This window comes from Lepidochelys kempii, chromosome 10, assembly GCF_965140265.1.
Source record: "Lepidochelys kempii isolate rLepKem1 chromosome 10, rLepKem1.hap2, whole genome shotgun sequence".
Lineage (NCBI taxonomy): Eukaryota > Metazoa > Chordata > Testudines > Cheloniidae > Lepidochelys > Lepidochelys kempii.
Window position 1 is genome coordinate 24,520,184 of NC_133265.1, and position 14,376 is coordinate 24,534,559.

Sequence of the window (14,376 nt, forward strand, 5' to 3'; positions counted from 1 at the left end):
ATATTCTATGACTCTATGACTCTATCTGTGAAACGATCCCTTTTGCCCCACTACCTCTAAGTCTATCCTTACTGCACTCCTTATATGCAGTCCCTTGATGATGCTACTTACATTCCTTTATGTACTTAGTCTCTGATGAGGTTTTCTTTGCTGCATAACTCAAAGACAATGTGATTAAGTCATGTGCATTCTGTTATTTTTTTAAGGAGATGAGTCAAAAGGCTTACAATTTTCTGAAGCCTCTTCTATTTTTACAGTGCTACGGACATAAAAGTAATGAGGATGGTGTGTGTATGTGTGTGTGTGTGTATATATATATATATATATATATATATATATAATATTTTAGGCTGTATTACTTCTGTTGTCTCACACGGGGCTTAATTTCCACCTTCATTCTTTGGTGCATTTTATTTTTGGAACGAAAGAGAAAGATAAGGAAGTGTCAAGAAAAGCGGCTTAGTCAGATTTTCAGACTAATTCAATGTTTTAAATGAAGCTCGTTGGTCATTTTACTTCTATTCTACATTATTTACTGGCATTTCCATTGTCCTTTAAGATTATTTTGAATATCAAGTTATGGATTACTCATTTTGAATCCCAAAGGTAAAATGTGTTGGCCTTTGACATTATTACAGTTGTTTACTGGTTTGGTAGTCATGTTCTTTGTATATTTTTAACTGTGTCCCTTAAAATAGAAGTGCAAAACTGTGTCCTGTTTTTCCCCCTCTAAAAATATATGGCTTTTTTGTTAATGTCTGACTGTACAGCACAGCAACTTATCATATGGATTTTTTTGGTATCATTAATGATATTCAACAGAGTCCTGATGTCCAGGGTGAAAGAAGGCAGACAATCGTTGTCCCTAATGATTTGGTTTGTAAAATGTTGTCTTTTATTTCAGGAAGTTGGATGCTTTCATCTATGATGCAGCAGTGCTGAATTACAAGGCTGGAAGAGATGAGGGCTGCAAACTTGTAACAATAGGCAGCGGATACATCTTTGCCACAACAGGCTATGGAATAGCTCTCCAGAAAGGGTCACCTTGGAAGAGACAGATTGACCTCGCACTCCTTCAGTTTGTTGGTGATGGTAGGGCCAAACATTTCTTCCTCTCTATTTTGTGTGCACAGATAATTATTTTACTTCTTTGCTATAAGTTTTTTTGTTCAAGAAAGAATTTTTAAAAAAGTTCTGTCTACGTGTTCTTGAGGCGGGTTGTTTGCACCGCAACCTAACCCAGTGATTCCCTTCAACTCACTCCACTCACCTCATCTCCAAGACCACTAGGCCATATTTTCATGAAAAGGCTACTTCCACATATCACATCCCACACAAATATACCAAATCCACTGATTTTGATGCTAGAGACTATATCTGGATGGCTAAATCATTGAATGACATCCAGGTTATAAAATGTTCATGAGTATATCAGGGTTTTGACAAGAATACTTTTCAGTATCATAGCTCTTACTAAAAAATCTGAAAGGATTTTTGGGCAGGGTGGAAAAAATCAATGATTTAAAAAAAAATCTAATTTTTTTTTAATTTAAATTTAATTTTTTTTGACAAAAAGCTTTTTGTCATAAAATTCATCGAAAGATAGTTTTAATTAAGATACATTATAGCTCAAAGATATCTCATCATGGAGTAGGGATTATAAATTCTAATTCTATAGTCTGAGACAATATATTCGTGTCATGTTTAAGAAAAGTTTTGTAAATGAGTTCCAATAGTTCATGGATTAGGGACCCTATTTTATGGTGTTCCAGGGTCTTCTGTATGGATTACTTAAATTAATCTTTCTATCTATCCAATGGGACTCAGTGCTCAGTCTAGAAGATACCATCAGAGATGCTTAGTTTTGCAGTTCTCAAACTGTGGATTTGTGTCTCCAGAGATAACATGCTTGTTAACAGCAAAAATGTTTTAAATAAATAAATAAATAATATATGGAGGTGAGAAATAACAGACCTCAATCCTATTGTCCCTCTGCAAATTTGTGTACACAGCGTCAACCCCTTACCTCTTTCTAAAACTGCAAAATTTCAAAAAGTTCAATGAAGAGAAGATTGTTGGGGCCAGAATAGTTCTGGACAAGGAGAAGAAGTCTGGAGATAAATGTGAGAAAGGAGGGACAGGCAGTAGAAACAAAAGTGCAACTGCTTGAGTAGCATATTCCAGAAGTCTTGAGGTCTTTCTGAGTGTAGCCTTCATTGATTTGAGTTCTACCGTACCATTCTCTCACTAGAAGGGAAAACCTAAAATGGCAGCAGGCTGTAAAATAGACCCAGTTTGGGAATAATAAACCATTCAAGAAATATGTGTTTGCTGATGATGTTTTAAAGAAAGTCACATCAGTGACCTGATGGAAGTCACTTAAGCACTTGGATTCAGAGACTGTTGAAGTGATAATCTCACTTTTAACAGCAGTGGCTTCTTCTGCCAGTGTAGAAAGAATATTTTCTTCCTTTGGACTAATTCATTCCAAACTGAGAAATTGTTTGGGACCTGAAAAAGCAGGAAAGCTTGTTTTTCTTTTCCAGATTATGAACAAACAGGAAAATGAAGGTGAAGACGACTGAGTTAACTGCAGAAGCCAATATTTTAAGTTTCTCATGTTGACCTGGCTGACATAGTCGATTTAATTTTTTTTTTAATATTTCATTTAACTATTTTAGTTAAAAACAATTTTAATAAAAACAAACCTGATTTTAAAAGACTTAAATTTTTAACTAAATTCAAAAATTCATATGCTTGTTTTGTTAAAATATTATACGTTTGCTATTGAAGAAAAAATCCAGAATACATAACGTTGTTTTAGTTAAATAAAACAATTTAAATGTCTGCCTGGTGATGTTCTCCTCCTAATACAGCCTGGCAAGAAAATCCTCCAAATATTAATGATTAACCTATTGAACTGGAGATAGTTCACCTCCTCATGACTTCATAAATATCTGTTTCAATTACCTTTGGTAAATGAAATAACCAATCAATCGTTCATTTTCTGATATAGCTGTAAAACTAATCTGAAAAGTTTTCAAAATAAATCACTTAAAAATGTATAGAGTGTACCTTCTAAAAATGAAACCTACATCTATCTCTGAGTTGTGAAGAATATGTATTAAGGTTATAACAACCAACAAAAATGCACTTTTATGTAATAAATCCATGATTAAATCAAGTCTTCCTGACTAGTCTTCCTGATGAGTGATTTAAATCAGGATTTAAATCAAATCCACCCTGTTTTTGGGGTACTCAAAAATAACATTAAGTACCTCATAAACTAAATAAAAAGGTTGTCTTCTGTAAAGGAGGTATTAATTTACATTGGCCCATATTGTGGATACTTCACTAAGCTTATTTATTACCTTTCAAATGTAATAATATATTTCTTGAGGGTTTTTTTTCAAAAACATGCCTTTTAGCTTCTGTCTGCGATCTCTGGGAACAAAAGGAAGACCTGGGCACAAAATGAGGCCTGTTCTGTATTTGAAAATATTTTCTTCTTGTGCACACAGCTATTATTTTTATCTATACCGGGTGCTTAACCTTTAAAAAAAATCATTTTAAGCTTTATTTTTCCCTTTATTTTCTTCTTCATTTTTTATGTTCAGATAAAAAATAATTTTGGTTAGTTGACCTTCTCCTAGTCTGCTCTTCACTTTTCTCAATATATTCTATATGTAAACAGCCATCACATTACTTGAGAAGTCAAAGCAAAACATGTGGTCATGAAGACTTAATAATTGACCATTAGCAATAATGTCTATTAGTGGGATAAATTGCTTTTCTGAATCTTGCTAAATCTGGCAAATTTTGTACATTTGGAATGACTATAGTAAGAGTAAAGTGCATTTACAAAGAACATTATTGAATAATGCTGACACTGAGTTTAAAGTGCTTGTTTTCCTGAAGTGTGCTCAGCAGTGACAGATTTAAATGAACGGTTTCAGAGTAGCAGCCGTGTTAGTCTGTGTTCGCAAAAAGAAAAGGAGGACTTGTGGCACCTTAGAGACAAACGCATTTATTTGAGCATAAGCTTTCATGAGCTACAGCTCACTTCACTGATGAAGTGAGCTGTAGCTCACTAAAGCTTATGCGCAAATAAATGTGTTAGTCTCTAAGGTGCCACAAGTCCTCCTTTTCTTTTCGTAGATTTAAATGAAGATGTTTATCTCTCTCCCTCTAGATATTAGTTGTAGTGATTCTAAGAAGGCCTCAGAATCATTTAAAAACAGATTTTCCTTTTGCCTTTGAGTCCCCTCTTAGGAGACAAGCCACTCCTTTATCATGGTCCAAAAAAGCCAAATCTGTTTATTTCTTGTAGTTAACAGAAAGTTTCTCCTTTGACATAGTCAACTAAATACTGTTCTGGCTCTTTCTTTCTTGTAGGGTAGCAAACCAAGCTCCCCCCCCCCCCCAAGTCACACAAGAGCCTAATTCTCCCCTGCTTTGCACCTTATGAATGAATTATACCTATGCAAAGTGGATGTAAACCAGAAGGGTTTCATTTAAGCTCACTATATATTTGGGGTCAAATAACTATACATAGTGCAAGGCACTGGAGAATCAGATCCCAAGATGATTGTCTTCAGAGGGCAGCCAGTTCTATTTCCTTCCTGATCAACAACAGAAGAGGAGTAGCCCCTCCCGATGAGATGCCTCCCTCCCAATACACTTCTCTCTCCCCATCCATGCTCTTAATGACTGCTCCTTAAGGGACAAGAGTGGATCACTCTCCTCTTCAGGTTGTGAAGCTTATGGGGCTATCAGAATCTCTTCACCAGAGTGAAAAGTTTAACGCTTCCACTGTCTGGGTGCACATTATACAATATCTCAATAAATGTACAAGTGTTATGAAAGTTCCTGCACTCCAGGGGCCATTATCAGTCATTCATCCAGTCAGGGTACAGGAATGCTATGTGCTTATGTTGAATTAACTGTTCAATCACTTATTCCCTTATTCTGATTCAGTCACAGATTTCCTGCCCCCATCAACAGTGGAGGGAATGGCATAACTGAGAAACAAATATAGAGTTATGCAGGGGTGAAAGTAAGTTAGAGGACTTACTGGTACGTGGGAGTCCTGAGCAGGGGGCGTGGCCTCAACCGGAAGAGGCGTGGCCTTATCCAGAAAAGGCAAGGCCTTAAATCCCCAGGGCTCGGGAGCAAATTAAATGGCCCAGGGCTCCAGCTGCCGCTACCGCAGTGGAGCCCCAGGCCCTTTAAATCACTGAGGAGCCCTGGGGGCTCCCAGCTGCCACCGCTACCCCAGGGCTCTGGGCTCTGGCAGAGCTTTAAAGGGCCTGGGGCTCTGCTGTGGTAGCGGCTGCCGGAGCCCCGAGCCCTTTAAATCCCCACCTGAGCCCTGCTGCCCGAGCCCTGGGGTAGCGGCAGCCGGGCTCTGTCGGCGATTTAAAGGGCTCGGGGGCTCCAGCCGCCGCTACTGCCCTGGCCCTTTAAATCCACTCCGGAGCCCCGCTGGCGCTATCCCAGGGCAGCAAGGCTCCAGTGGGGATTTAAAGGGCCGGGGCAGTAGCAGCAGCTGGAGCTCCGGGGCCCTTTAAATCCCTGCCAGAGCCCGGCCGCTGCTACCCCAGGGCTCGGGCAGCAGAGCTCAGGCTCAGGCAGGGATTTAAAGGGCTTGGGGCTTCAGCAGCCGCTACTGCCACGGCCCTTTAAATCCCCTCCGGAGCCCCGCGCCACTACCCTAGGGCTTCGGTAGCAGGGCTCAGGTGGGGTTTTAAAGGACTTGGGGCTCCAGCAGCCGCTACCGCCCTGGCCCTTTAAATCCCCTCCGGAGCCCCACCGCCACTCCCTAGGGCTTCAGCAGCAGTGTTCAGATGGGGATTTAAAGGGCCGGGGTGGTAGCAGCGGCTGGAGCTTTAGATCTGGCCCTTTAAATCCCCGCTGCAGCCCCACCGCTGCTACCCCAGGGCTTTAAATTGCCGTCTGGGAAAGTCGGTCCTGGTACGGCGCACCGGCTCTTACCGATATGCCGTACTGGGGCATACCAGCATTCTTTCACCTCTGGATTTATGGGTCACTATCTGTGGGTCTCTGGTAGGTAAAACAAATACTTTTCAATATAACTAAAGGACAATGTAATTGGAATAGAACAGTGTCACAGGACAGTGGCCCTGCTTCATAAATATCAAGGCATGAATTTTCAAAAGAGGGGACGTTGAAAGTGCAAATGTTCCAGTACATTGATTAAATTTCTGTTATACAAAATGGCTGAAATACATGTAATCATCTTGTTTCATTAACTTTGTCTGCAGTAGAGTGACAGTTGCTTATGGCATCATTACTGATCTGTTGGATTCAGGGTGGCCTACAATAGAAACATTAGTTACTTCTTCCAGCCAGTGAGCAAATAAGCCATAAAACTCCAGTATAAAACAAAATGGCCTACTCTATTTTTATGAATTACCTAGATTTTAACTGGTTACAATATGTTTACTTTCATTTTTTTGTCTTTATTCAGCGTGCAGTGTTCTAAGATTGCTTAGATGTTGTAATAGTATTCCCATTTTATAGCTGGGGAAAATGAGACAGAGTGGTTAAATTATTTGCTCAAGGCCACAAAGGCCTTGTCAGAATCAGGATAAGAATACAGGGTTCCTGTGTCTCACAATCTGGGATTAATACTATTGGACACGGCCCTGGTCCAATGCAAAGTCGTTCTCTAATAATGCCTCTTTGTAGCCTAAAATCTAAATTATGTGCATTTTGTAATTCATAATGTACACTTTCTTAACTCTAAGTTCTTTTACCTTTTTTACTTGTCATCCTCCTATGTAAGAGAATAATTTGTTTTGCTAACAATTCAGTTTCTCTATTGAAAATTAGTAACTGAGATTATGTGCATTTTTGAAAAAGTAGAGAAAAAGCTAACAAAGATGTTGAAAATATCTAGGCAAAACTCCTTTGTCCAAACACTGAAAATGCTATTGCATCTATATTTATCACTTTGTCTCCAATTATTATAAAAGGAGTATTTTCTCAAATCAAAAATAGGAATGTGATGAGAGACTGTGTGTGTGTGTGTGTGTGTGTGTGTGTGTGTGTGTGTGTGTGTGTTGGGGCAGGGAAGCTAGAGTTAAAGGGATTGGCTTGTCTAATCATTTACCACAGTTAGCCAGCTTATTGTGTCATGACAAGCACTACATATACTGATGTGGATGGGGCAAAATAAGTAGGATTTTCCTGTAGCTAATTTTTTTTTTTAACCTGTGGATTGGTTTAGATTGTGAATACTCATGTCCAGAACCTTGGTTTTTATTGGTTTAAAATAGAAGAAACAGTTAAAATAAGCTTTAAAACTTTTTAGAAATTTCTTGAATATGATTAATTTACTATATTTCAGCATAAAATAGATCATGGTATAAATGGTACTTGGCTGAACACACATCAATGATGTAATACTGGTTGTCTCTAGTAGTATACTTTGTTTGCCCAAACAGTGCTTAGAAACCTAAGCACGAGTTTTGTAGGTAAACCATGGAGAATATGAACATATTTGCAATATTGCTTTATTGTTTTGTAGTTTAAAAGGATTTCTGGGCCACTCAGGGTTTCTGAAATGTGCATTTTCTGTTCTAAAGAACCCGGCTAAATTTGTAAAAATTCTTAAAGACTTGTTCAGTAACAACTTAAGAAGTATGGTGGTTAGCAACACAGAGTTAGAAGGAAGGAGGTCCAGCAATACACACTTCCTGCAACAGGAGGACATCATTTGCACGATGTACACCACTCTATCCTAACGTATGTTACCTGCCAAGGGCTCTAGAAGAAGAAGTTGAGTTATCCAGTCTAACAAAGATCATTTCTGCTATACCCTGCAAGTTTGGAGATAAGAAAATATATAATCTTAAGAAAAGGAAAATTGACAATTAATATTAAGAATAACTCCCTGAGTGAAATCTGTGGTATGGAATTGTGGCACATTGAACATAAAATGGAACAAAGCACTAGAAAATGTAATGTAGGGAATAACTCAATTGCGCTAGCAATGAGATGGGCTAAATGACATGATAGGTGTATTCCCGCTCTAATTTCAGTGGTTCTATCGATAATCCCTTTAGGTGAGACTTCTTATAACTCAGTTTTGAGCAATCAGAAGGGATGGACACAGAGTCCATACAGGCAGATCATTCTGATACTTCACTGAACATCTTTGCTAAGTTGTCAAGTGAAACCAAAAAGTAAATGTTTGTGGTGGTTTTAAAATAATCTTCACAGGACACCTTCATCAGGCTCAGAATGAGGTTTTTAGGGTAAATACACAAACTATTGATTGCATAAATACTTCACTCGCTTGTGTAGGATTGGCTTTTTAAAATGGGGCTTATGAAAGAGGTACTGCCAGATAATTATTCATTATCAACAAGAGAATGTTTATCTGTTGTTATTGAGGAACGTCAGTGAATAATTATAAATCTAATGAGTGTGAGAAGCATAAGAAAAAATTCTTATGAGTTGTACATGCATAACCTTTTGATCTGAATACTTTGTTAATAAGAAAATCTTTTGGATGGTATTAGCCAGACATTTTCATGGGAGCAAATTGCTGTATCATTTATGTGCATATATGAACATAACTAGCATGCATACTACATGATTTTTTGTGCTTCTCTGATTTAGCCTTAACAGTTAGATGGATTCCTGCAGTGTATTTTGTGTGTGTAATTTTTAAAGCCCAAAGGTGGCTTTAATTTTCTGTCATGATCCCCAATTTTGATTGCATTCAAGCTAATGTGGCACTATGCTTAGGGACTGTCCTCACCTTGCTTCGTCAACACTGAACATGAAAGTCTAGCATGAATGTGGGGTTTACACTGTAGTTTCTTTCAATGCCTTTTAACATGTACAGATTTTCTCTGTGACCATCTGAATTATTTTGAGTCCCCCTTTTGTTAATAGAAACAGCTTTGATGACATTGAAAAAGAGCTGATGCTCCCCTGCTTACTAGGGCAGGTACAAGAAGGATGTGAGCTTGTGCTTACGGACGGCTTGAGGCCTGGACTGGATAAGCTGTATTAATCTACATGGGCAGCATCCTGCGTGTAGGAAGGGTTCCACTGCAAAGACAAGTCATGTTGCCAAGAATCACGTATTCTGGGAGCTCATCTCTGAATTATGGGTGGTAAGAAGGAAGTAGGATACTAGAGGACCAATTCCCTGTCCTAATAAGGAATTGGTGAATGCAGCTGGGTGACTGGACAGAGTTGGCAAGGCCAAGAGAAAGGATAAGAGATGAGAATACCTACTTTGTTGTGGAGTCCCAAATGTTTCATCACATAGGTTGCCCATATGTCTATGGCTAGCCCTGTTTCTAGACATAGAAGATGAATATTCATTTGTTAGGAATCACGTCAATTGCTATGGACCATTGGACCTTTTCTTAATATACTTAGGTTGATATTTGTGTTTTCCCATTTGTTAGACACAATGAATTAAGCATGTTTAACAATAGCAGATGTCCATTTTTTGTCTCAGTAGCCTCATTATCTATGCACAGACTCCAGCCTGGTAATTAACATTTGCAGTTTTATTTAAAATAATTGACTATTTCAAGATACTTCTCTAAAATGCAGTGCAGTTTGATGCACAAAAGGGGCTCATTTTATTCACTAGAGGGCATGCTTACATTTATCTGCTACCCAGAAATAAAATGTCCCTTAACTCTAGTAGTGCTAAGTTTGTAACCAATGGAAGAATTGGTATGCCTTTCTACGCTTCTGTTTGCTGTCAACCAGCTCCATCATTCTGGCCACTGGTAGGATTCTATTCCCCTAATAGCAGGGATCTGATTATACAACATCCACTTTGATTTCCCTTACAAAATAGTTAACTTTACAGCGCTCAGTAAGGCAGTCTAGCCAACCTATAAGCCAGCCCACTACCTTAGCAGCAGTCAAGGAGAGCTGGACGAATAGCTGGGGTTTTTTCCGTTCACTGGCAGTTTTGAAATAAACAAAAAACAAATCAGTATGGGTTGAACTGAACCTGCAGTTTCCCAGGATTTTTGATGAATCAAAAAAGTCAGAAAAAAATTCATTTGGGATCAAACTAAACTTTTTGTATTGACCCAGATGAAAAGTTTTATTTTGACTTTGAGCGTGTTTAACAAAAACAAAGGAAATGGTGGGCTAGATTCATGAAATAGAGTAAGGGGATATGGGCTTAGTGATTCCCTGTACCCAGTGGTTAGGACACTCCCCTGGTATGCGGGAGACCCAAATTGAATCCCCTCTCTGAAGCAGTGACTTGTATCCAAGTCTTGCTCCACCTCTCTGTGAGCAGTCTCACCACCAGGCTATTGGATATGCTCAAGTGGGTCTCTCTCAGTCTCTTCAATTTAAGCTGTTCCTCTTTGTATAAAATGCTTGAGTAAGAGACTGATAATGACTCTGATGTTAGGGCAGTCACTTGTATTCAAGCCCCTGACTCAGATCAGGGATTTGACCCTGGGTTTCTCATCTCCCAGGTAAATGTCCTAATCACTGGGCTATTGTGAGTTTGTGCTTAGAGCAAAAGCACATTTAGGCCTGATAGAAGCCTGCTGTGATTAAGAGTTGCACAGCTTAGAGGGTGTAAGAAAATTCAGAATAATGATGTTTGTGGGGATAACAAAAGATAATTTAGCTATAAAGATAGAAAAGACTAGTTTGAGTTAGCACTAAACTTGTACTGATAGGGATGGAGAATTGATATGAAAATGAGAAACCAATATATATATATATATATATGAGAAACGATAGCCAAAGTTATAAACAGTTAGCCTAATGAAGGGAAGCTGAAGCCAGAGGTGACTTTACAATGAAACATACAGTGCCCTGGCATGGGGCTCCCCAACCACAGGGGGCCAGAGGGCCAGGCAGCCCAACACCTTCCAGCACCCCCTGCAGGGGCAGAAGCTGTGCAGGGGAGCAGGGAGGGAGCCGTTTAAGAGCCATACGGGAGGCGCGGTGTGCTCTCCCAGCTGGTAAGCTGGGCTCCTGCTGCAGGCTGCCACTGGCGGCCCCGCGCACCACAGCAGGCAGCCAGGTGAGGCAGGCAGGTGAGGGGCTGGCTGGCGATGCGCTGTAGTGGAGGCGGGTGCGCTCCCCTGGTGGGGCGTCTGCATGCGCCTGTCCTGCTGCCCTGCTCCTCTCGACACCAGGCAGCGCAGGTGCAGTCCCTGATATACACTGCTGCTGGTGGCCCCTGGAAAAAAGCCAGGGGGTCTCAGTTCTTACCTGCTGCTGCTGCCACAGCTCCCTTTGGCAGCGAACAGGAGCAGCGGTGGGGCAGGGACACATGCGCTGGCCAGCCAGGTAAGGAGACCCAGCGGCCGCGACTGGGACTGCCCCAGCCCTGAGCTCCCCCCTGTGCTCTGCCCCCTACACACGCACACGCCCCCCCCAGCCCCCTGCCCTCACTCCTGCACCCCCACATCCCCACCCCCACCATGAGCACTAAACGGGAGCTCCTGCACCCTCCCATCCCCACTGCACCCCTCACATCAAACAGAAGCTGCCCCAGGTAAGCGCGCCACACCCAAACCCTCTCCCCCAGCTCTGAGCCCCCTCCCATACCCTAACTCCTGGCCAGACCCCGTACACCAACTCCCAGCCTGCTCCTACACCCTAACTCCCTCCCAGACCCCACACCCCAACCCTGAACCCCTCCCCCACCATCCTGACTCCTGGCCAGACCCCACACCTTAATTTTTTTTATGTTTTTCTTATAAAGTGCTCTTGTCCAAAGCACTTTACAATAGTTAGCTAACAGTACAAACAGTTTTTGGAAAGATCATTAAGTGGTCTACTGAGACCCTTAGCAATTTTCAAGTGGTCTGTGGAAAAAAAAGTTAGACTACAAAAACAATCAAGATACCTCACTTTATTTTCATTTACTTCCTATTACGTATAATATAGGAGGAGGATGAAGAAAAAAAGAATGAAAAACAGGGATGGGGAGATAAGAGACTGGGTCCCGAGGCGGGGGCCCCAAAAGTGAAGCTGAGCACAGGGCCCCACTAATTCTAAATCCGCCACTGGCTGAAGCTGTGAATTTTCTTGTACTGGAGGTGGCTGTCTAGTGAGACCCTCTTGGTAAGCTTCCCACTTGTGAGTAACTGATCAGCGGAGGGCAACAAAAATGATTAGCGGACTGGAACACATGACTTATGAGGAGAGGCTGAGGGAACTGGGATTGTTTAGTCTGCGGAAGAGAAGAATGAGGGGGATTTGATAGCTGCTTTCAACTACCTGAAAGGGGGTTCCAAAGAGGATGGATCTAGACTGTTCTCAGTGGTAGCAGATGACAGAACAAAGAGTAATGGTCTCAAGTTGCAGTGGGGGGGGGGGGGTTAGGTTGGATATTAGGAAAAACTTTTTCACTAGGAGAGTGGTGAAACACTGGAATGCATTACCTAGGGAGGTAGTGGAATCTCCTTCCTTCGAGGTTTTTAAGGTCAGGCTTGACAAAGCCCTGGTTGGGATGATTTAGTTGGCGATTGGTTCTGCTTTGAGCAGGGGGTTGGACGAGATGACCTCTGAGGTCCCTTCCAACCCTGATATTCTATGATTCTATGCTTGCTAGTGTTCTGCCTTAATAAAGAGTTGGTGAGTGGTGAATTTTACTCCAGCCTGGGGGGGTATCTCCTCCTCTGCGGTTTTGTGCATGGCACCTAAATCCCCTTGCAAATCTAGCCTGAAAAATTGAAATGGACTGTTTCAACTTTTCTGATTTTTTTCTCTTTGTTTAGACCAAAACAATTAGCAGAAATTGACGCAAATTTATTTTGGTCAATCTAATCTGCATTTTTCAGTGGAGAAAAGGTCTACTGAGAAAATCGCCCAGCTGTACTCTCAGGTTGTTCTTTTCTATTGATTTTTGGTCCAGTCAGTTAGGCTAAGCTGCCTGCAACTGTATTTATGTGCATAGGTGGCATAACTCAGTAAGTCTTTAATTGCAGAATTGCAAAATTGTGTAAGCACCTATCTACCACTGGCCTCCTATATTTTCAACCTCCTCTCTAAGCCCTGTGAAAACTCAAGCATCTGAAGACAAATCTACCCACCTTCTGCTCCAGTTTTGATGGTGTTTTTTTCCACTGGTGACAAAACAGTAATGTTAGAAAATATGCAGCAAAATAGTTCAAAGTTTGCAGCATAATTTCTGAATCCTTTTATAGCTCTAGGGGTGGGGCTGGCAAATTTGTGAGGAGGCATTTCCTTGGCTGAGGGACAAATGAGTAGAGGGGCATGGGGGTCAAGACAGATAGAGTGATGAGTAACATGAGGATGTTGTAAAGAGAAGAAGCAGGGAGCCATTGGACAAGTGGGGATAGGAGCAGTAGTAGAGAAGAGAGAGAAGGGCAGACATTGGTAAGATGTGGGGGAATAGGAAGGCAGTTAAGGAGAGGCAGGCAGACAATGGAAGAAGATAGAAGGCATCAGTAGAGAAGGAGCTGGAGAAGAGGATGCGTGGCTAGGCGTAAGATGTGTGTGAGAAACGGATTGGAGAACTATTAGCTGGGCTGCCTAGGTAGAAGCTCAGCTGTAGACCAGGCATTTGAGGAAGGGGAGCAGGCTACTATGTTAGCTGGTGTTAAGAAAGGTCACTTGAGTGAGGATCTGGGAAGAGGCCTCCTGGAGAGCAGTGTCCTTTAAAGATTGGCTGATGTGGCAGTGTTAAGGTTTTGACCCTTAGAGCTGTAGCCTTTGAAACAAAGTAGTGGGAGGAAACATTGTTTTGCTCAGATTTCCACACAGTCATTACCCTGCTAATAAAATCTTCCAAATGTTGGTTAATTTTCCATGGGCTTTAAAGCAGTTTTATATATTGACTGAGAATCTCAGCGAGTAGGTGTGTGTTTCCCATCCCTAGCCAGGAAAATGCAACTGTAGAAAAAAGACTTCTCATTAAATCTCTCAAAGAAAAGCCCTAACCTCACCCCTGCTTCTTTTTCTGGTGTGTATTTGCATAAGTCTTCCAAATGGATATTTCAGTTATAATACATTGTGACTCGTGCTGTACCTTAAAGGGCCAGAAAAAAAAAAGTCCTGTGAGTAAAAGTACATATTTACAGTGTGTGCTGCTTAGGCAGAACAGATCCGTGTTCTCTGTGATTTTCTGTTTATATATTTAGTGTCCTCCTTAAGCAGTGGGTGGAACAAATGTGACTGGAGAGTGTGAGTGGATAGGTGGGGGCGTGTGTGTAGCTGAACAGGAGTGAGTGAGAATGTAATGCTGGAAATCGTGCTTAGCTGTTCTGGTTTTATTCATCCTTGAATAACAGGGCCACGCAGACTCTAGTCATTAGCTCACAATAAGTTAATAGCTTGTACTCAGGCTTTTCGTTCTTTTGAGATTTTTAA

General features: G+C 41.2%; 1 protein-coding gene across 2 annotated transcripts in view; it reads left to right on the forward strand.

Moving 5' to 3' along the window:
- Window positions 1-14,376, forward strand: part of GRIN2A (glutamate ionotropic receptor NMDA type subunit 2A) — a 296,277-nt gene that overhangs the window by 260,643 nt on the left and 21,258 nt on the right. For both annotated transcript variants that reach the window (XM_073362474.1, XM_073362473.1), the window contains exon 11: window positions 905-1,092. In XM_073362474.1, coding sequence (XP_073218575.1) covers window positions 905-1,092 — 188 coding nt within the window. The remainder of the gene's footprint in view (window positions 1-904; window positions 1,093-14,376) is intronic.